At 37.2% G+C, this 22554-nt stretch overlaps 1 protein-coding gene and 1 long non-coding RNA gene across 3 annotated transcripts in view; one reads left to right on the top strand and one right to left on the bottom strand.

The window, feature by feature from the left end:
* Positions 1 to 263: 263 nt before the first annotated feature.
* kcnk10a (potassium channel, subfamily K, member 10a) overlaps positions 264 to 22554 on the top strand; it is a 36620-nt gene continuing 14329 nt past the window's right edge. The window contains exons 1-2 of the mRNA XM_067417235.1: positions 264 to 743; positions 3969 to 4351. Coding sequence (XP_067273336.1) covers positions 689 to 743; positions 3969 to 4351 — 438 coding nt within the window. The 5' untranslated portion in view covers positions 264 to 688. The remainder of the gene's footprint in view (positions 744 to 3968; positions 4352 to 22554) is intronic.
* On the bottom strand, positions 15120 to 17568 carry LOC137041866 (uncharacterized). 2 transcript variants are annotated; one of them, XR_010898164.1, is made up of 4 exons: positions 17297 to 17568; positions 16536 to 16603; positions 16237 to 16360; positions 15120 to 15279 (listed from the first exon to the last, which is right to left on the bottom strand). It is a non-coding gene; the product is annotated as an uncharacterized lncRNA (long non-coding RNA). The 2 variants fall into 2 exon arrangements; XR_010898163.1 differs by lacking the exon at positions 17297 to 17568 and adding an exon at positions 16938 to 16967.

Here is a 22554-nt window from a genome sequence, read left to right as displayed (position 1 = left end):
GATACATCTCATCACATTCAAAAGTTCATCACTTCATGCAGTCCTTCAAAACTGATCCCATTTGCATTGCTATTGCATGCTATAGTTTGAGCTATGGCTGTGCTTTCACTGGAATGACCAATCACTTGAGAGACTGAAATGGAGTGCAAATTACTAGAATCCATTTTTTTTTTTTTTTTTTTTTTTTTGAAATGGTCACAGTAGGATTACATAAAAAACTAATAACATAAAAAAGAAACAAGACAGTCTTGTGGAATGAATGTTAAAGCAGCTTGCCACATACTGCGGCTACTGAGAAAAGCCTTCTAGATGTAGCCCATTCGCGAAGCATTCACAGGATGCCCCCAACTGCGCGTGGACTTCTGCCGCACCTTCACCGTTCACCTCACACGCACAAATGGCCTCTGACGCGCGGAAAATGGTGCAATTGGCAAAAGGCGGAGTGATCTGGAACTCTTAAGTGCCATGAAGAGACAGAGGCAGATTCATCCCAGTCAAGCAGCGCATCCCTCTACACGCCTGAAGATGAAGATGATCTCATGCTTGCGCCCCTTTACCTCGCTGTCTCGTTTAAAAACAATGTCTTTAAGGAAATTCGCTGCATGATTCAACAGTTACGCCGTATCTCCTTAATTACCGCCTTTCTCCAACAAAAGAGATCATTTCATGAATTAAACTGCTATCCAAAATGAAATTTCCAACGGAAAACCCAAGGAAACCTGGGAACTGGAACCCTCCACCAGGTAGGTATATTTTTATTTTCCAAAACGCATTGCATTGGCATAGTTATAATGAACATAACGAAGCATAGCTAAACGCGCTCTGGCAGCCAGCTGTCACGCGCGATTTAAATACCCAACTGATTCAATCAAAAGCACTTTAACAAAGATGCGCAAAATGATGATGGAGTACATGGTGAGGTATAGTTGACTGATCAGTTAGTGGTGCATTACCAAAGGTTCAACGGCTCTAATAATGGATCTCATTCTGCCCGCCTCAGTTTATCAGTGGACACCTTCATTAAGATTCACATCCACGCGTTTCAATCACAACATCGCTTGCTTGAGAGGTCTTCCCCAAAAGGTAAATCACGACATGGCGAGAGAATTGTATGGTTGATATTTGCTACAATAGTTTTAGCAGGGTGGGAGAGGAACAACTCACGTCTATATAATAGCCTATATTTACCTGAAATCTTAAACAGGGGCTCATCATTACGTGTCTGCGAGTACTATGCAGAGATACGAGCTATGCATAATGAAACGCGGGAGACACGCGCATTACCTAATCTTACTACACCGAGAGAAAAAAAAAAAAAAAAAAACATAATCACGAAAAAATCACGCTATTGGCGTTTATATACTTAACCACGTTGCAGATAATGTCATACAAAGTGATAAACAAATACTTTATGACCTTTCTGGAAAATTTGTATTAGTTTAAAAAAATATATATATTATTATTGTTATACATTTGATTAAATTTTTCCTCATCTTTTGAAATCCTTCATATAATGCGACTTTATATACAACTGAAGTCATATATTGTTAAATATATAAAATTATATTATTGTAATAATACGACTTATTAAAAGTGCTCATTCTTACAATATCTGAAAAATCCGATAAAGGTATTTCTGAAAAAATCTGAACGTAGTGTTCAAAATAGCTTGTAAACAACCGATCGAATTGTCACAGTAAATGATTGCGCTCATGCTGCAGGGCTAGTGTCCACACAAACAGCTGTGCAACACCACATCATATTGCAGGGAAGGCATTGCCTGACTAAAAGAAAGTTGAGGGGGAATGATTTGAGGCTTATTGTTCATAATTATGTGCTTCGTGTTTTTAATGCATTCTTTGATTTATTGATTAAATCGATTTTTTACAGTAGGCAGATTATTACTACATACCGATTATTTTGTTGTAAATTATTTTTATTTTTTAGAATATGCATATTGTTAGCAGTGTTCTTATGTTTTTACCTGTTGTGTTTATGCAGTTGCTCCACCCTGGCACTGCTGCTTTCTACTGGGTTTTTAGAAAGCCAACGCAAGTCTGTGTGTGCAGGCATGTGTGTGTGTGTGTGTGTGTGTGGGGGGGGGGGGGGGGGGGGGTATGCAGCACTAATCAGAGGCTTAATTTGGGTCTGTTACATGTGGAACACCACTCTTTCTCAATCGCTATGTTTACATTTGTGACCCTGGACCACAAAACCAGTCATAAGGGAACTTTTTTTTTTTTTTTTTTAAATTGAGATTTTTACATCATCTGAAAGCTGGGGATCTGAGGGTGCAAACAAATTCAGCTTTTTCAGTTGTCCAAGTTAAGTCCCTTGCCATGCATATTACTACTAATAAAACATTTTATATATATATATATATATATATATATATATATATATATATATATATATATATATATATATATATATATATATATATATATATATATATTTACATTTACACAAACACATTCTGGGTAAAAAACAAACCAAATTGGGTGAAATTGACAAAAACACAGCGGGGTTAAAAAGTTTGCCCAATGTACTGGGCAGTTTTATTTAACCCAACTATTATTTAAAAATGTCTATATGGCTGGCTTAAAATGAACCCAAAATAGGTTGGAAATTACAAATCAGACACATACTACACACAACCATAATAATCAAAAGGGGAACCTTTATTAATAAGCAATTTAATTAATGTTTTTTTATTTAATTAATTATTATTCATTAAACTCATTAATAATCTTTATTTATTAAACAATAATAATTATAAATTTACATTATACTTTGTGTTCGTTTTAAGCAATCAATACACTGATTGTTAAGCAATAGTTGAGTGAAATTAAATGACCCAGCAGGTTGGGCAAACAATTGCCGGGTTTGCATTTTCAAACCATTTTCTTCTGTCTAAAATATCTTCATGGAACATGATCTTTACTTAATAGCCTAATGATTTTTGGCATAAGAGAAAAAAATGAGAATTTTGACCCATCCAATGAATTGTTGGCTATTGCCACAAATATAGGCTACTCATGTGGCTTATGGCTAGTTTTGTGGTCCAGGCTCACATTTATTTAAAATCGTCTTGTCGAAAAACAACATATAATGAACACGGGAGGAAAGTAAACCCTACACAACCCAAAAAGGAAATTATATTTAAATTTTAAATTGAATAGGCTAGTTTTTCCAGTGAATATATGACAATGTAAATCAGTGGATTGCAACACAGAAACAGATTGCAGGTCTTTCTTGATAGGGTGGTAGACAGCAGGGAAAATAAAAAGCAAATCATCATAACAGTGCTTTTAGGATAGCAAATAGCATAGGTTTATTAGCTTTTAAAAATGGAGAAAATGCATTTCTTTTCTGTTTGATGTCATGGTCCAAACTTTACAATACTGTCGGTGATTCATCAGTTAGATTCCATCATGAAGAGGCTGAATGCCTTGCGCTTATAATGAATGCCATGCGCTCATCTTTGAAAACTATGAGCGAAACTACGGAAGGTAAAATAATGTATGGCCAATACATAATTTTTCACCTAATATAAGGTTTTACAAACATTTTAGTTCAATGTAACATCTGGGCGAACGTGATTTCACCAAGTACAGCATGCTCCTGAGTCAATGAGCCTGGAACAATATGGCGATCAACCAATCAGATTTAAGGGACAGGTTTACAGTTTATGTTAAGTTTAGGCTTACAACCAGTGCTTTTACATGCGTGTTATTCACTTCCCTTTATTGACTTCCCTTTGATTTTAGGAATAAATTATGGGTAGGGTTAGGTTTAGGGGTATGGATATGATTAGGACTGTATTTTCAGACAGAAATGTTGTTCCAGGATCAACAAAACATCTCTTACTTGGCAAAATCGCAGTGACCGTAAAAGTCCTGAAACAAAACCAGTTGAGATCCAGGGTTGTAAATTACATAACAGTATATTGTCGTTCTATCTAACAGTTGCAGTGCAGACCAACCTGGTGCCGCCAAAGAAGGTCCAGTCAGGGATGTTGCAGTCCAGTTTGGTGCAGGCCAGTGTGGCCACCATGCAGAACCCCATGGGCTGCTCATTACCTCGCCTTTCAGTCTCCCGCCCGGCTAGTATGGTGGCCAGTATGGAAGCGGTGGCGGACGGCTCAGCCCTCCTCACAGTCATGAAGTGGAAGACTGTCCTAGCCGTGTTTGTGGTGGTGGTAGCGTACCTGGTCGCTGGCGGTCTGGTGTTCAGAGCCCTGGAGCAACCCTTCGAGAGCAACCAAAAAGACACCATCACTTTGAAGAAAGCCGCCTTCCTGAAGAAACACCCCTGCGTGACCCCGGATGAGCTGGAAGAGCTCATCAAGGTAAAGCAGTTGCTTGTCTGTAGCAGAGCTCGGCCAGTGTCCCTAGTGGGATCTCAGATCTAGTGTAACAATATAGCTTCATCGATCTGTCTGACATGTGAGCTTCACTCATGGAATAGACCAGGGCGCAGTGGTTGGACAGTGCTAAATGGAGCAACCGATGAAAATAAATGTAAAGATATCAGAGCAGACTGTCACAGCAGACGTATGACACCAAGCCGTTTGGTGTAGATATGAAGTGTTTGATGAATAGTGCCCATGATGGCAGTAATCAATCTGCTTTGCAGTGTTGAAGCAATGTGCAAAGTCCAATCTGGCCTTTAATGGTTCTCACTTACCAAGCCTACTTTAACATGACTTTTCAGAAATGTGCTAAGCAATAAAAGAGCAGAGATTTATGGGGGAAGCATTGCAAAGCCTGCAACCTTTCAATCTGTGCAACCTGAGTAATATATTTTTTGTCAGGTCTATGATGCGATGTCTAATGTTGTGACATTTTTTTCTTCATTCCTGCAAACTATTGCACTGTAGATTTATGACTGACTTTTGCCCCTCTCACATTAAGGGTTCAAGGTTTTGAGGATTAGCCCAAATCCACTTCACCCAAAAAATTAATCATTTTGTTTACTCACCCTCATGTTGGGCCCAATGCAAAATGTTTGCCACAGACTCCCCACGATCGTGCTCTAGGGGTCCCCTTGGGTTGAAACCACGTTCTGGTTGTGTAGTCCAGTGAATCATGATCACCCCACCTGGCCTCCGCAAGCCATGGGTCCAGGTCCAGTTGTTATCCCTTTTTCAGCAGCCCAGTCTGCATGCATTTCTTTCTTCTGTGGAAAGCACACACACTTATACATTTTGAAGAATACTGTAAACCAAACAACATTGAAAGCTCTTAACTTTAAATAATATGAACACAAAAAAGAGAGAGATTTCTCTGACTGGCTTCTTCTGTGTTCCACAGAAGAAACAAAGCCATACAGTTTAAGAACGACATGACTGCGAAGGAATGAAAAGAATTTACATTTTGGGTGAAATTGTCATGCATTGCTGCAGTGAAGCGCACGACTCAGCAGATAATGACAATAATCCAATAATCCAGTTTATTCATCCCTTAAAATAGCTTGGATGTAACTCTACACGCTTGCCTCATTCACTACAGGTGGATCCATTAATATGCTAATGAGTCCCCCCTCCACTTACTTATACATGGTCGTCTACAAGTCGTTGTATCAGAATAGTAATGCGCTTTATGTATCGCTCTCTACAATGTCGGACATATGACAGTTATTAATATGATTGGCCTTTGGCTTGACTACACTAATAATGTGTTGCTAATGTTACACAAACCATATTCCCGTTCGCCATCTCAGTCTGCCTTCTAAAAATCAGTATTCTTAGAAACACTTTAAACAACTTAAAAAGTCGGTGGAGAAGGGCATATAGTATAATATACATCGTATACATATTGTAATTCACCCGCTATATTGCTAAATGTACCTGATTTTTCATATCAACAGAAATACCGGGATAACCTAGCTTATCTCGAGACTCACCTGCTTTGCAGCATAGATGATATGCCGAAGCCTGCCTGCACGTTGACGAGAATGGTTTTAAGGTAGTTTGCGACGATTTCAAAATGCGTTTTGTTTTCACTGCAGTTTTAAGGAGAAAATGAAAAGGTTTCTGTCAACTGAACAGAAACAGTTGTATGGAATTAATTACCACCGAGAAAAATAACTAGGGAACACAGGGAGGCAAGACAGGGACAGAACATATTGAAAACTGGTAAGTTTTAGTATGCCTTCATAAGTAATTGCAAACGCATAAAATGTAGGTTGGAAGACATTGCAATTTAGCACAAAAGTCATGCTTGTCTGTACATGCATGATTTTGTTTTATACCTTTCTTACAGTCTCGAAAGACACATGCCCATTTCAGATTTTATTATAGTTAAGGTGGGGACATGTAAACTGTTTATAGCCTGGTTTACAAGGTTCAGGTTCTTCTCATACTTGACAGAAGCAGTTTATTTGTCTTGCAGTGCAGCGCACTTTTGCTTGTCCTGGGGTTTTTAGGGACCAGTGCTCACAGCTCCTCATAAAACAGAGAAAGTGGCGCCCAAGTGCAGAGACCTGCCAGATATTGACTCTGGTTCTGTTCCAATATCAAGTGAGCTGCCTACATAAGGGGCTTTTGCACCAGAGGAGCCTTTTCATAGTTCCTAGAACTATTGGTGAAGGTACCTGGATGTTGGCATGTTCGCACTGCAGGAACTAGGAACGATTTTAGTTCTAGGAACTCTTTGTGGGGGAAGTAAATTAACTCCAACTTTAGAGTAGGGGCTAACGCAGCACAATTCGAACCACCAATGACTGAATTAACACATGCATTAATTAACACATATATATATATATATATATATATATATATATATATATATATATATATATATATATATATATATACTCCACTAACTAACTACAAACATGGAAAACGGTGATAGATGTAAAAACCTCTCAACGTTTACACTAAAGAGAAAACTGAGGGGACCAATCAAAATATGTATTTCTGCTCAGCCAGCGATATTGGACTTCAATTAAACACTGACATTGGACTTGCAAAGACGGTATATGAAACGCTAATACTTTTTCATATACCGTCTACTTTCTTTGTAACAGTTCCATCTAATAACATATTAGACAGGACCATATACCGTAAAAAAAAAATGGACGACGCGACATCATCCGTTTCCGCTTGGTCGAATTGAAGCTTTCAGGCGGCCTGCATGGCGCTGACATCTTGGGACCGAGTCTGTGCAGTAGAGATTTCGGGACCGAGTTGCAATGTAGAGAGCATGAAGTAGAGCAGGAAGTACAGTCGCGATATCAAAAGCCCGCCCACACTCTCACAAATGCAGAACAATTAATTATGTTGGTATGAAATAAAGTTGGTTTTTTTATGAAAAAAAATGTAGAAATTAAAGCTAAAGCTCCAATCTGCTCCCAAAAATCCCGACAAAAGTCCGTTAGTGCCCCAGTGACAACTTCACTCAGAGAAGACGTCGATCTCAGCTGTCAATCATGACATCACAACCCCCCTGTTTTTATAGCATCAAATAACTAACTAAAACTAAACTTATTTTAAAAACGAACACTTGAAATGAAATCATCGTGATGGTAAGTGCCTTCAATGACAAACTAACTTTGGAGGAAAAATATTTAAAGTGTAATTTTATTGTTTAGTTTGCCTCGTGTCCATTAGAAAACACAGAGGGGCAACTATACTGGGACCGGTCACCGGGGGGCGATCGAGGCGCGAAAGCTTCCGTTTCTGAGAGGGCTGCTGCAGGCCTGTACAGGACTGGTAAACAGATCGTAAACTAATGAAGATGGAGAATGTGAGAGCTTTGTGCTCAGAATCTGGCCTTCTCAGCGCTGTCAAAATAAAGGTCAGCCGCGCTGTCAAAATTGAAGTCACAACAATAACAGTAGCATACGCCACTTCAGAGTCCCTACTGGTGGTGCAAATACAACCAGAACCAAATGGTCTTGGTGTGTGAAAGCCCCTAAAGACAGCATTGTAAGGCATAATAAACCACTTTTCTTCCATTGCAGATTTGCGTGAAACTTTTGCAATATTTTCTAAATGTTAATAAAAACTATTGTGAAATGACGGCGTTTACATTAACCAATGTTATGTATAAAACATTTTTTTCCCAAAACACTTGTCATTCTTGACATTGTAGGTTTATGTATAACCCAGCCACTGCACTAGCCATTATTTTTAATCGAAAAAGACATAGGCATGTTATCCAAGGATTAATGGCAAGGAAAGCACCTTATACTTGGAAGCGGCCATGCATGAGGTGTTTGTGGGTCTCTCCCTCTTGTCTGCTTCAAGGTCTTAATGATAATTTGTGGCATTTCTTTGATGTTTAGAATCCAGTATTCCTGTAATTCAAAGTAAATTGTCTTTTATAAGTTTAATTAAGAACTCTGTCTGGTCTTCTGTCCAAACATGCCGTGTCATCTGTAAAGAATGATCTACTTTTACATACACCAGGTGACCTGTGAATGCGAAAATTCCATTTCCAAAAATTTCCTTAATCAAATTTCCTGAAAAACCACCTCATGCAAGCGTAAAAATTGTTATTATTATTAATTTTTTTTTCCGATTATATGGGAGTTTTTGTGAAATTGATGCATTTCCATTGGGCGTATTTTCAATTCACAGTTTCAATTTGCACAATTTGAAGGTTAATGGAAACACGACTATAGGCACTTTCACAAAGCTGTTCTTTACTTTCTTCCTGACAATATATTCGGTCCCAAAATGCATAAGTCCCATAACGCTGAATTCAGTGAAAATCCATCCAAGATGGCTGATGAACAGAGATAATGTAAATGTTGATTATATACTTAATTCATTTAATGTTGAAAACTATTGTTAAAAGTCAAACCTCATTAGCTTAGCAATATGCTAACCCCAGCATCTATTGAAATCAACATTAAATTGATTTACTTTTTGATTTTAATCTGAATCAGATAGATGTGAATCTGACAATATGTTATTATTTTGGTTGTTGTGTGTTTCGTGGCCGTTAAAAGGTTGCTCCATCGCGTTTGAAAATAACGTACCACCTTCACTAAACCCTAGTCTAAAACTAACTGATAGTGTTCACAAACGCAAACGTGTGATAGAAATACATTTGCTGAAACAAGCATTTCATTTCCCCTGCTTCTAAAAGTCTTTGGTTTCTTTCATCATCACAGCTCTCACACCCAAGCACTTTGCATCCCAAATATGGGATGTGTACCAAGTAAGATATCGAGCAAGTTTGCTACATCAGAAAATCCATACATATGGAGCTGTTTATGTGAGGGTAATATCAAAATATATTTGATTAATCATTTGAAAGTGTAAAAGTGTTTTGAGGTCATAACTTGCAAATAAGGTGCAAATAACTGCCTGATGAATAAGGCTTTATTAACTGACAATCTGCCATAATTGAAAGGGAACAGGCGTTGTTCATGTTTTACTGCCATCAGTGATCATTTCAGCTGGAAACTGCAGTGAATTGAATGTATGCAGGTTGTTTAAGTTTTGAAAAAGGGTATACAGGTTTTCCAGTGACCGGATGGTGACCAGACGGTTTTCAGTGTCATGTCCCTATTTTACGACATTCAAAACCACCCCGCAGAATTTGAAAAAGCCCAACCAACATAGCCTGCTGGTTAACAGAGCAATCCTGTAGTGATTATTTTCACCAACAGACGGGGCTGCAAACTACACAGATTAAACCGTCACGCGCCTCTACTTTAGCCCATGAAGAACCTAACCTGGTTGTAAAACTTTTTTTTTTTTTTACGGAAACGTTGGTGTGTTGAGGTACCCACATACATATTAAATCAAAGCAATACTGTTTATATGTACAAAATAACAGGCCTGAACAGGGTGCAGGATTGTTTTTCTCACACTTTTAAATGTTCACGAAAGTTCTTCCATCACAACGCAGCAATTCCAAGGCACTAAATAAAAATAAATAAATAAAAAGTACTTTGAGCACAAAATGAGCCTAAAATGTTAAACAATTAGCCTAATTATGGATACATAATACACATTTTCAAAAGTAACGTGAGGCCGGTGCATGATTGAGAAAAAGCGTCACCATCAAGGCACACCGGTCTCGAGACCTGTCATAAGGGAGCTCAGAGGCATATAAGGACGAGCAACACCAGTGAAGGACGAGAGAGGACCAGGCCTGGACTTTTATATTGTATCATGGGAGTGCATGCCTGGCAGCCGTCCGTGAGGGGCTGCCCTTGTTATTTTCATTTTGTTTATTTATTTATTAAAGTTTTTTAAATGTTCGCCGGTTCCCGCCTCCTTCTTCCCTGAACTATAACTGTATTAAAAGTATAGTCACAGAAAAATTAAAAGAGAAATTCCAGTTTGAAAGTGTTAAGTCTTTTGACCAAATGTTACCGGTTTCCATTTCAAAAATCTATTCACCAACTGGTCAGCTGAAAAATCTGACTTAAGATTTTATATTTTTCTTGTAGTCTACCTGGTAAACATATTCAAAAACTAACTCATCAAGTTGGATTCTACATTCCCAAACACAAAAATCTCAAATACATTATCTGATTTTCTGGAATCCATTAACAAGTCCTATAAGATAAGCTTCCTGAACATGAAACATGCCCATGCGACTCAAGTAGCTTGCAGTGCTGTGTCAGTGGGTGCGTTTACATGCACGTTCTTAAGCCGATTATGCCCAATAAGCCGACAATGAACATGGTCATGTAATCGCAGTAACCCGTTTTCTTTTATTGGAGTAAGGTCATAAACGGCTTAAGTATAAACCGGTTGGGACAGGCATTTTTTTGCCACTTACCCCGATTTGGTGCTACATTTAAAGGTCCCATTCTTCGCGATTCCATCTTTCAAACTTTAGTTAGTGTGTAATGTTGTTGTTAGAGCATAAATAATGCCTGTAAAATTATAAAGCTCAAAGTTCAATGCCAAGCGAGATATTTTATTTAACAGAAGTTCCCTTTCAAAGCCTACAGCGAATGGGCGGTTTGGACTACACCCCTGCACTTCCTACAGGAATTATGTCACTAGAACCATTTGTTGACTCTCCGCCCACAAGAGCACGCAAAATAGGGGGCGTGATCTTGTTGCTCTCCCACGTGGAGAAGAGCGCGCATTCAGCGCTTGCATCGCCCCGTTATGGTAAGAGGCGGGACCTTTCCGGGCAAAGTGCGCTAAGCTGCTGTCCAATCACAACACGGGAAGCGCTGGCCCGATCAGAACTCGTTACGTGTTTCTGAAGGAGGGACTTCATAGAACAAGGAAATCATCAGGCCGTTTTTAGGACAGAGGAAACTGTACTAACCGGCGCTGTACAGATAAGTAAATTGTGTGAAAAATACTGTGTTTTTTTACACGCGAAACATGAACTCATGTTATATTGCACACTGTAAACATAATCAAAGCGTCGAAAACACACGAAGAATGGGACCTTTAAACGCAATAAGCTGCTTTCTGTCGGCTTATTGAAGTGTGCATGTGCGGTAGGTGACAAAAATGCAAACTTAGAGCAGATTTAAACGCTCCAGACAGAGCGAGCTCGCGTTTTGCATGAAATAAGGACAAATATCACAAACTATAATATCTCTTTTAAGACCCAGAGAATTGTAAAGATGTTTTCTCATCACATTCAGCAGAAGTAGAAGAGGTTCAGTCAAAACGCTGCATCTGGAACTGCATGAGGGATAATATGAGGCGTAAATCTCCCGCTGACACGGTGCACACTATTTAAATCACAACTGATGTAAGTAAGCCTAGAATTTGGAATACTCTGAGTCAATACGGACATTATTATTTTTAACATCACTACAAGTAAATAACCCGATTTATTAATAAAGTCATGTAAACGCGGTTTACTTGCGTTATCAGTTTACTGTTTTTTATGTAAACGGGGAAAATTGCTTATTTCAATAAGCTTATGTTCAGGATTAATCTGCTTACTGGTGTGCATGTAAATGTGCTCAATGTCCAACTATTCTGCCACTTTCATTATTCACTCTACCGGTCACAATACCGACTGAAAGACCATAATCATTCTAAATTGATCAGGAATTCTGATTGTGTTGAGTAGTCAATGTTGTTGTGTAGTTCTGGGGTTTGTTACTGTGATTTTGCCAGCCTAAAATATTAAGGATGTGTCTCTCAAGATGTCCTTGAGATGTGAAGCCAAATTAAAGCACCAGAAGCTTCTTTGATAGATGAGTGATGATAATCATCCAGCTCTGCAGATAAAGAACAATCAAGTCTTAAAAGCATCCGTCGGGGAATCTTGCTTCTTTTTGCGCTAATGGGGCTCCATCAGGAGTATGGGCAGGGGAAAACATAAAGCCTCCCCATCGCAATGCTCCATGGAATGACTTAGGCGGGGAGGTTAAAAACCATAATTGAATCAATAACCTGAAACCCTAATTTAATCTAGAACCAGCAGCGTTTGAAAGCTTTGTAACAAAGCACCATTTCAAAATAGCTCAGCCTCACTGACTCCAGAAGAGATTGAGAGAGGTGGATACGGCAGCAACTTCCTGTCAGCTTCTGCTGTGGAATGTTGCTTGAGCTGGAAGACAAAGAAAATGGAAAACGGATCTGCAGCAAGAGACGTAACTTGTGTGGTTCTGCTGATTATAAATTCTGCAAATCGTCGATGATTCAGGCTAGTGGCGTGTGGAATAGCTTAATGTAAGCTGTTGCTTTCTCTCTGCTCCGGCTGTGAGCCGTGCATATGTACTGCAGTCTGACATTGATTTAACTGGAGATGAAGAATTTGAAGAAATGCCAAAGCACCTCTTTGAGCTGACAGTGGCCAGAATTACCTATTTGCAGTAATGACCAATACAGTTGACTACCTATTTAACCAATTGTAGCGATACACACATGTATTTAAACTGGCTCGTCAGGTTGAGGGTGTATTCATTAAGGGGGGGGGGGGATTCATTAAGAGACTAGCTACACCCATAATAAATAAATAATTGAGATTAAAACTTTAGTTTTTGTTTACAGTTGTGAGAACTGGATTAATGTTTTTCTGGTGTAAAATATATTTGGGACAAATAATATCCATAGTGAATCTCCTGATGGGGTGTCCACATCATATTTTACCACAAAAACCAGGGAAAAAAATCTTGCTACTTTTTTTTGTAACTCCATTTTACATTTGGGACCCTTATAAACTCTGTTGATAATGGACACAGTAACTGTCACCTCCCGCTAACGGACGCTTGGCACGCTTTTTTATTGCCTTTTTTTTCCAGTCACATATTTTAGTAATTATCATTAGGTATCATCCAAAAGATTACAAACTAAAAATTAATCCAGTAAAAACCATTTTGAAATTAGATTTTGAGTTTCCAATTAAATGAAAAGATGTGGGTTTTGTGCCACTTTATGACGGTGACCAATTACAATAAGGCTTGGGAGAGAGTGATTTTGTTGTTGTGGAAATGAAATGGTGCTACAGTGCATGACAAGTCTGCATTAGCAAACAATATCTGACTCTTCAAAAACCATGCAAACAACAATTTGGAAACAGGGCACAGTGCCACGGTGATTAGTAGAGATGTAGTTGCCTGCATAATTTGGCTGGGTCTAAGGCAGAATCTTACAGCAAAAAAAGAAAAAAGAAAAAAGATCGCTCATGACTCTTAGGTCAGACTTACTCCTGTCACGATGACTCATGGTGAGATTGAAAGCTTCCAGACGCTGCCATCTGGGCACCTGCTGTCTGCTGTAAAGATGCATTTATGTTTCTGGAAATCATTTTCTCATCCCCTTAAAAGTGGTATAGGGGAGACCGGGGATGGCTGTAACACGGGTAAATTGTAACCTTTCCGATTTATCCAACCAGGAACAAGTTACAAGTCACCTGATTCACTTTACACATGCTCTGTTTAGTCCTTATTCTATATGTGAGAAAGTAGAGCCCTGTGGCATACATCACATTTTAGAGCGGAAAAACACAGCTTCATGCAATAAAGTCACTTTTTTTACTTCTTGCTTCCTTTATTTTTGTAATGGCAATTCCTAGCCTGACAAGCCAGACCCACATCAAGATGTTTGGTCTGGAAACTCACCATTGACAGGGCTCAATCCGAGGGGCGGGATAAACGGTTGTCTTTCAAACTCCCTCTGCACGCGATAGGATAGCGCTACACCAACCAGAGCAATAAAGGTGAAGCGGAGCTAGTTGAAAGAGTAAACTTTCGCCGTATCTGGTCGGCAAGACTCAGAACACATCTCCCCTTCTTAAGAATGACTTCAGCGCCGTTCTTTGTTCTTTTCTCAGAGAAAAGCTCAACTCCAACACTGTAAAAAGATAACTGTGAAAAATACAGCAACTTGCTGGCAGCAATTTGCTTGTAAGTTGCTGTATTTCATTTCACAGTATTCTTACTGTAAATATAATCGCAGTAACTTTTTAATTACTGTAAAAAAATGTACAGTAATAATCACAGTACTGTATTTTATAATTATACTGTAATCAGGATTACTGCATTAATTTTGTGTACTGTAAAATAAAGACACTGTCACAAATGCCATTTATTTTCTCACTTTTAATTTCAAAAATTCATAAAAAAAATAGTATAGCATAATTTGTTCAATGTTACAATTTATCTGTACATTTTTTATTTCATCACTTTTCTGAACATACAAAAAAACACTTTTCTGAACAAACAAAATCAATATTTATTAAAATGTTTGGATAAAATTACAAATGTATAAAAATGTAATTATTTAAAAACAGCAGGATTTCAAATCTATATATTTTCTGAACATATAAATTTTTTTCAATAAGTTAACATTTCTCTGTGAACAATTTATTTCATTTCAGCACTTTTTTGAGCAAACAAAACAATCAATATGTATTCAAATGTTTGGGTAAAATTACAAATCTATAAAAATTAAATGATTTAAAGGGATAGTTCACCCAAAATGTTTAATTGTGTCATCATTTACTCACCCTCAACCTGTATAAATTTCTTTCTTTTGCTGAACACAAAGAAAGATATTTTGAAGAATGTCGATAACCAGACAGTTGATGGGTCCCATTGACTTCCTTAGTAGAAAAAAAATACTAAGGAAGTCAATGGGACCCATCAACTGTCTGGTTACCGACATTCTTCAAAATATCTTTCTTTGTGTTCAGCAAAAGAAAGAAATTTATACAGGTTGAGGGTGAGTAAATGATGACACAATTGAAATTTTTGGGTGAACTATCCCTTTAAAAACAGAAGGATTTCAAACCTGAATATTGTTTTTCTCCAATAATGTTTTTTTTCCATAACTATTATTCTTTTAAAACTTGACCTGGACTTCCTGGGCCTGAGTCTTCTGCCCTGTAGAAGAAGAAATGCATTATTAATGTAAAAGTTTAAAAGTAAGACAGATGGGTTGATGACATACACATAAAGTTTTAAATAAATATTAGTATTTTTTATATGCTTTGTTGGTGGTTTGTGGAGTAGCATCCCCCGGGGCTGATATTTTTTTATAGCTTTACAAAATATGTAAAATGTAAATGTATTTTCGTTAACACAAACTGTAACATCTGTAAAAATAACAACCTATTTTTAAAAGATAAAATGTAAATATTATGGAGTTGCAACTCGACTCTTATTAGACAGAATTGGTTTCTGTCATTTGCCATTACTTTAATATTTAATAACTGTCTACATGAATATTATAAAATTGTACATGAATATCCCACATTTCTGCCACAATACCATGTTTGCAGTTAGTGATACAACAGTGAAATTTATGTTTGTGAGTTCTGAATGGAAAAGTATTCTAACTGGCTGGTGTTGTCACACAATGTTCCTCCTGTTTTTCATGTCAGTGTTGTTGAATCACCTTGTGTTGACGCTGTAAAACTGCCTGATTTGAAAAAGATGCTTGACAGGCCTAAAGGGATAGTTCACTTTAAAATGAAAATGCTATTATCACATACTCAACCTCAAGTTGTTTCAAATCTGTATGAATTTCTTTCTCCTGCTGAACACAAAAGAGGATATTTTGAAGAATGTCGGTAACCAAACAGTTAACTGGAGCCAGTGACTTCCATAGTATTTTTTTTTACTATTATGGAAGTCACTGGCTCCAGTTAACTGTTTGGTTACCAACATTCTTCAAAATATCCTCTTTTGTGTTCAGCAGAAGAAAGAAATTCATACAGGTTTGAAACAACTTGAGAATAAATTTTAAAATGAACTATCCCTTTAATAGACAAGTTGCTGGCCACCCCTGACTTTCAATCACCATTTAAAGGTATTCAAGGTAACAATTAAAAGTCTCACCTGGAATTAGTTGTTCTGCCAGTCATACTCGATGAAGTCCCTGATGACCACCTTCCCAGTTTGTCTGCTAATCTGGACCTTTGAATTGCACTCGCTGTGCTCTGGGTTAATTCTGACGAAGAATCTGAAAATAAAAACATTAGGCTATGCATTACCCTATCCAAGAAAAAATACCTATTTTTTTTTCTATTGGATCAGTAACAACTAGAGATTTTTGGAATGTAAGTGCAAGATGCTTTATATGTGAAGTAACCCTTAATATTGGCATCTATTGTGTATGTTGAGTGCTTGGATCTTACCGAGCATGATGAGTCTGGGAGTGTTTGGCAGGAAATCTGAGCCTCAGCGTTTGCTTAGGTGGAAGTTTCTTGTAACACAAAATAAAACGAAAACACAGTTTTAGAAATCACAAGTTCAATATTCATAAGAGAAAGTGTGTGGCAATACTGTAAAAAATTACAATTTCAGATAATTTTTATTTAAAGCTAACGTAGCTACTATTTAATAAAATAAAAGACGTTATAAATGTAATTTCGCCAGATAAGACAAATATTAATACAATATATGCTCCCAAAAGTCGGAAATGGCACTCTATTAACAATCTAACTTATAGTTTCTGCAGCTTGAAGGCAATGAAGTTCAGAAAAATCATGAAATTATTAAGAATATGTTAAGTAACGTAGCTTAACAGATAACGTTACCTCTAGCTGGCTGCGTTTTCTCGGCCCGCTTTAATGTCTGATTCCTCAGGCGGCAACAGCAAGCATGAAGAGAAAAGAAACGAGAGATTATTAAACGGCTACCGCGCCAATAAATACAAAAAATTACACCATTTTAAATTAATGTCATTTCCCAATGCTAACGTTAGTCTTTAATCAAATTAAAGACGTTAAAAATGTAATGTTGCCGGATAAGACACATCTTAATACAGCCTATAGCCCATGTATGCTCCCACAAGTTTGAATAGCATTTTACCAATCTAGTTTCTGGGGGTTTCCATTCAGAAAAATCATGATTAATCACTATGAAAAATATGTTAAGTTAGGCCTAACGTACATACCTCAGCTGCGTTTGCTTTCAGCTCGAGACCGTCGAGAGTCGGCAGGCTTTGGCTCACTGCCTCACGCGCATGTGGTAACAGGAAAAAAAGCGATCACATTATGTGACGGATCAGCACCAAAAGAGATCACATCCACAATTTAATTTTTATTTAACAATACTATCCTTCTATAAATTAATGACGTTATCAAATGTTGCCAGACTAGAAAATATATCGAAATCATGCAGAAATATTTGTGGAAATAAAATTATAAAATGCACACTAGAGTTTACTAGAAAGTGTGCCGCTCATTACTCTTTTCTCTCTCAGTGCACTCTTAAAGTTGAACAAACAGTTGACTTTACAAGAGTAAACTTTGGAAATACATTATGTTACCTTTCTGAAGTAAAAATTCGGATGAAAGTGGGGAATCTCGTAGCTTTTCTTGGCTGAAAAAAAAAATATTCTAGAAAATGCTGTATTGTGATTCACAGGAGAGAAAAAAAATACTGTAGAATTTACCCGCCATTGAAAAAAGACCATGATGCTTTGCAGATCTACAGCAACATGCTGTATACAGGTTCTACAGTAAGAATTTTCTCATTTTACAGTAATAATGCTGTGAAAACTACAGATATTGGTTACAGTGAAGTCTTCCAGATTCGCAGTCAGAGCTGATTCGAAAGACCACCGTTCGCCAGTGTCTGTGTTTACTAGAAGCACGCAAGCGCAAATCTTCCATCATTATATTAAGCCCTGCCCACCGACTCTACACGATGTGATTGGCCCGACAAGAGTTTGGCTTTTACAGCTCAGAAGTGTATTGAGAGATACTAGACGACACTCGCGGCAGATTAGATTTGCTGCCGCTATAGGGTGCATCTCGATTTAGGCTAGGCAATTCCTGCTTGGTAGTTAAACTCTTTAAAGTTAAATTATGTTTATACTATGGGGCTGTTTGAATGCTTGAATATGATTGCTGACAAACATTCTAAGGGGTGTACTTATTTTTCATTCACTAAATGTAGTTTAAGGCAGGTCTGGAATGCATCAGAGTTCCACATCACTTCACCAAAAGTTTTCAGTTATTTGTCTTTACCGCAGACAACAAAAAAATAACCAAAACCCACTGTGCCACTGATTAAGCTATATATTAAGATATATAGTAAACAATAGGGTAAAATGAGAAATTATTTTCAATTTTTTCCCCCCACAAAATGACATTTAATTATGTACGAAAGGCACATAGTCTTTTTCTCCCACTCTCTCTGCTCTCTCAAACATACACACATACGGACACACACTCGTACTGCAATGTGTTGACAAAGCACTTCTCTGATGATTTTATCAGTAAAATAGTTTAGCAACTTAAAAGCTACATGACATTTGGCAGTAGTAGCTAAGTAATAAAGGTGCTGTTTTTACAGTTCTGTATTAGTAGGTGGTGCTGCCGAACACTGTTGAGAGAGAAGGACTGAGCCTGAGGTAATTTAAATACTCTCTCTCTCTCTCTCTCTCTCTCTCTCTCTCTCTCTCTCTCTCTCTCTCTCTCTCTCTCTCTCTCTCTCTCTCTCTCTCTCTCTCTCATAACTCACTGAATTAATTACTGCATAAAACTTGGTACATACTCAGCAAGAACAAATGAATGTGTTCGTTTTCTCAAGGTGAAAGCAGGACCCGAAAAAGTAGCTGCCAAACATGATCCATTTCTCACCATTAACTCCACCTACTTTACATTTCTGACCAATCACACAATAGTTCTCCACAAGAAAATAGTTCTGCTCAGATGTTGGGTCGAGAACAAGCTGTGAGAACTCACAAAGCAGGGCTGCGAGAACAATATTAGATAGTTTTTTCCCTGTTCTTGCGGAGTATGTAAAGGCCTTTAGTCTGCTATCAATGGCTCACGTCTCTGTTATAATTTTCTGTTATAATATTCTAAAATGACGCTTTGGAATTAGCAAAGGAGGCTTGGATTTAGATGCGTAAGAAATTAGTCCTGCAAACAAGAGCGTTTTAAAGACAAAACCTGACTAATGTCTTGAAATAAATCATCTGAACAATGTTTTGAGGTGTGGTTACCTTAACATAAGCTGAATAATTGACTCTGGGCCATTGAATTATTCAGAAAATAATGCACACCATGCAATAATGCACAAGTTTTTCATGCAAATTGTTAGTGTATTTGTTTTGGCTGTTAGCTGTACTAGTTCATGGCTACAAGACTACAAGACTGAGTAGTTGCAGCATAAAAAAGCATGTAACAGCATACCCCAATTAATGTTATTATTATTTTTTGTATATATGTTTTTTTTCTTTTTTTTTTTTCTCAACAGACATGCCTGGAAACTTCTAGTATGCCTAGTAGACCTTGATAAGCTGGTTCAGGTGTATGGTTGGGGTTGTAGCTGAATTCTGCAGGATAGTGGCCTGCAGGAGCAGGAATGACCAACCGTTGCCTAGGTCTTGGAAGATAATTAAGGGATGTAAATTGAGCATTTGCTCATTTTATAAATTTTGTTACACATACTATGTTAAAAAGTCTGTTTAAAAATAAAATAAAAAATAAATAAATAAATAAATAAATACTTTTCAAACTTTTTTGTTTTGGTCATAATCCTTATTTCATAATGTTGCATTTCACTCCTCTTGTTTGAATCAAAACCACACATTTTCTGTTTCTGCTGCAAAGATAACAGCTATGTTATTTAATAGCTGACACTTGTAAACAGTTTTAATCCATTTTTTGAATGCACTGGCTTAAAATAACCCCAATATACAGACAGAAAGGTCTGATACAACCATCCCCGGTGTGCCCTATATATATAAAAGTCACCCTGGCAAGCAAGCAGATGGAGTAAAGTAATATTCAGATCAGTTCAGTGATGAAATTGAAAAAGCGTTGGTGTTGCACAGACAGATGGATGCAAATTTGTGCTTTCTAGCAGTCTTAAAGTAAAAAAAAGTCAGTTTTCTTTGTGGTAAACGATCGAGAACATCCCTTTATAAGAGAAAATTGAGCTCTTCGGAGAACATCCATCCAAGGGACTTTCCATTCTTGGACTGAGAAAAAAATCTCAAGGTGATTAAATGGTAAAATAAAGATCAAAAATTTTTAAATTTCACCCAAAAATGCAATTTAACTCAATCTAATTTTGATTTCTGCTGTTCATCATAAAGTGCGTAAACTTATTTTGTTCTGGATCAAAATCATTTCCTCGCAAATTTGATATGTTTGCATTCTTTGCTCTTGCATGAGGTTCTGCTTGTACAATGTTGTGTTCGTCTTACGCACTCAGTCTAGACTGAAAGACTGTGAATCTGCCCTTGTGTACCTGCCCTTCAGCTGCCCACATGCTCGTTTCTCACACCTGAGCCGCTTCCTGTTGATCTTAGTATACTTCCATCTGCTCTCCAGGTTTCCTGTTGGGCCGAGTGACCTGTTTGTGATCTGCCCTCTCAGTTCCTCTCTGTTAATGATACATCTGATCATCTAAGGCTCATTAATGCTAGACAGCTCATTTAAATCATCTCATCAGCGGGTTGCCTTGACCATGACAAACTATGTCGAAAACTACGGATTGCGTTACAAAAGAGGATTTGGTCATTGTTTTTTTCTATCTGGAATACTTCCAGGCATCGCTAGACACCATATGCACCAAAATATATGGGTGGATGTTTTAAAATAAGTTATGGTTGATACATTTTTGCTTACTGGAAAAATCTATACCTATAAATACAATTTACTGCAATTTTCCGGCTGAAATGAATGCTAGTAAAACAATAGTTTGAACAACTTTTATTCCCTTTCACACAGTTTACAGGGTCAGATCATCACAAAAAAAATGAAGCTTCTGTTATTTATACCTCATGTCGTTCCAAACCCATAAGACCTTCGTTCGTCTACAAAACACAAATTGAATTATTATTTTTTTGCACACAAAAAGTATAGACATTTCATAAAACTTAGATTGAACCACTGGAGTCACATGGACTATTTTCTCAGAGAGCTCTTGGATTTCATTAAATATATCTTAATTTGTGTTCCAAAGATGAACGAAGGTCTTGTGGGTTTGGAATGACATGAGGGTGAGTAATTAATAACACAATTTTCCTTTTTGGGTGAACTTTAATTTCATGCAATTTCTTGCACAATATTACACCCTCAAAATACTTTTAAGGTGCAAGATTTTGCAAGAAACCGATGCTTTTTGACATTTGGATAACATAAACAGCTCTCTTTTGGATGTACTGTAGAACATTTTCTTGATAGCCCACCTTTGGAGATGGAGTTGGAGCGGGTCAGTGTCTTATGAATCACCAGTCACAATATAAGAGCTCAAAGACACATAATAAAAAAGACATTATATAACACTTTATTTAAGCATTTTACTCTCCCTTTTGAGTGTCATGGCAAAGCATGCTCGGATTGGGAAATATAAATCTAAGTTAGTATAAAATAAAATAACCAAGTTCATGAAACAATTTAGATGAAATGTGCCAGTTTTGCGAACTCAAAAGAAAAATAATGTTCTAAATACTCATACAATTATTTATTTGTTTTAATTTGAGTTGGCTCTACTCAAACCACTTGATTTTACAGTTTGGACATTTCACTTTGAAAGTATCGCAAAATGTGCGAGAAGCAATGTGTGCAGAAATGCTGCCACTTCCAATGAGCCTGGGTTGCTATATTATCATCCTTATCATCATCAAATGAAGCAAACACTGAATCAACATGCACCTATGCAACCTTTTCTATATATTGTAATAATTTTGTTAACAACATGCATTCATTGCGCTAGTACATTGTCAGCTAACTGTGTGATTTGAATATACATTTCTGAAATACATAACTTGGACACTCATAAAAGATCACATAAATTTGTACGCAGACATGCATTTTAAAGCTGCTTTGAAACAATATTTATTGTGGAAAGCGCTATACAAATAAATGTGAATTGAATCATTATTAGATATATAACTTTAAATTATTTTTGAGATATTGGTTTATAAATTGCACAAAAGGATAGGTTAAAAGCTTTAATTTGTTTTGCCCTTTGCAAGTAAATACATCATAATTCCTTAAAAATGCATTCAATACAAGTATGGATTTTACAGTTTCAGTCCATTTAAATGTTGAAATGATTTGTTTATTCTGGCCTGATACCAATTTTGTTTTTCATTTCCACATTAAATGATCTGTCACTGAAATGGACTGTTAATCATTTGCAAGACGTGCTGCTCATGCAATGACCTAAACCCCAGTCTTATCTCTT

This window comes from Pseudorasbora parva, chromosome 15 (assembly GCF_024679245.1).
Source record: "Pseudorasbora parva isolate DD20220531a chromosome 15, ASM2467924v1, whole genome shotgun sequence".
NCBI classification, from domain to species: domain Eukaryota; kingdom Metazoa; phylum Chordata; class Actinopteri; order Cypriniformes; family Gobionidae; genus Pseudorasbora; species Pseudorasbora parva.
Note: the sequence above shows the minus strand (reverse complement) of the source record. Positions and strands in the feature narration are given on the sequence as shown.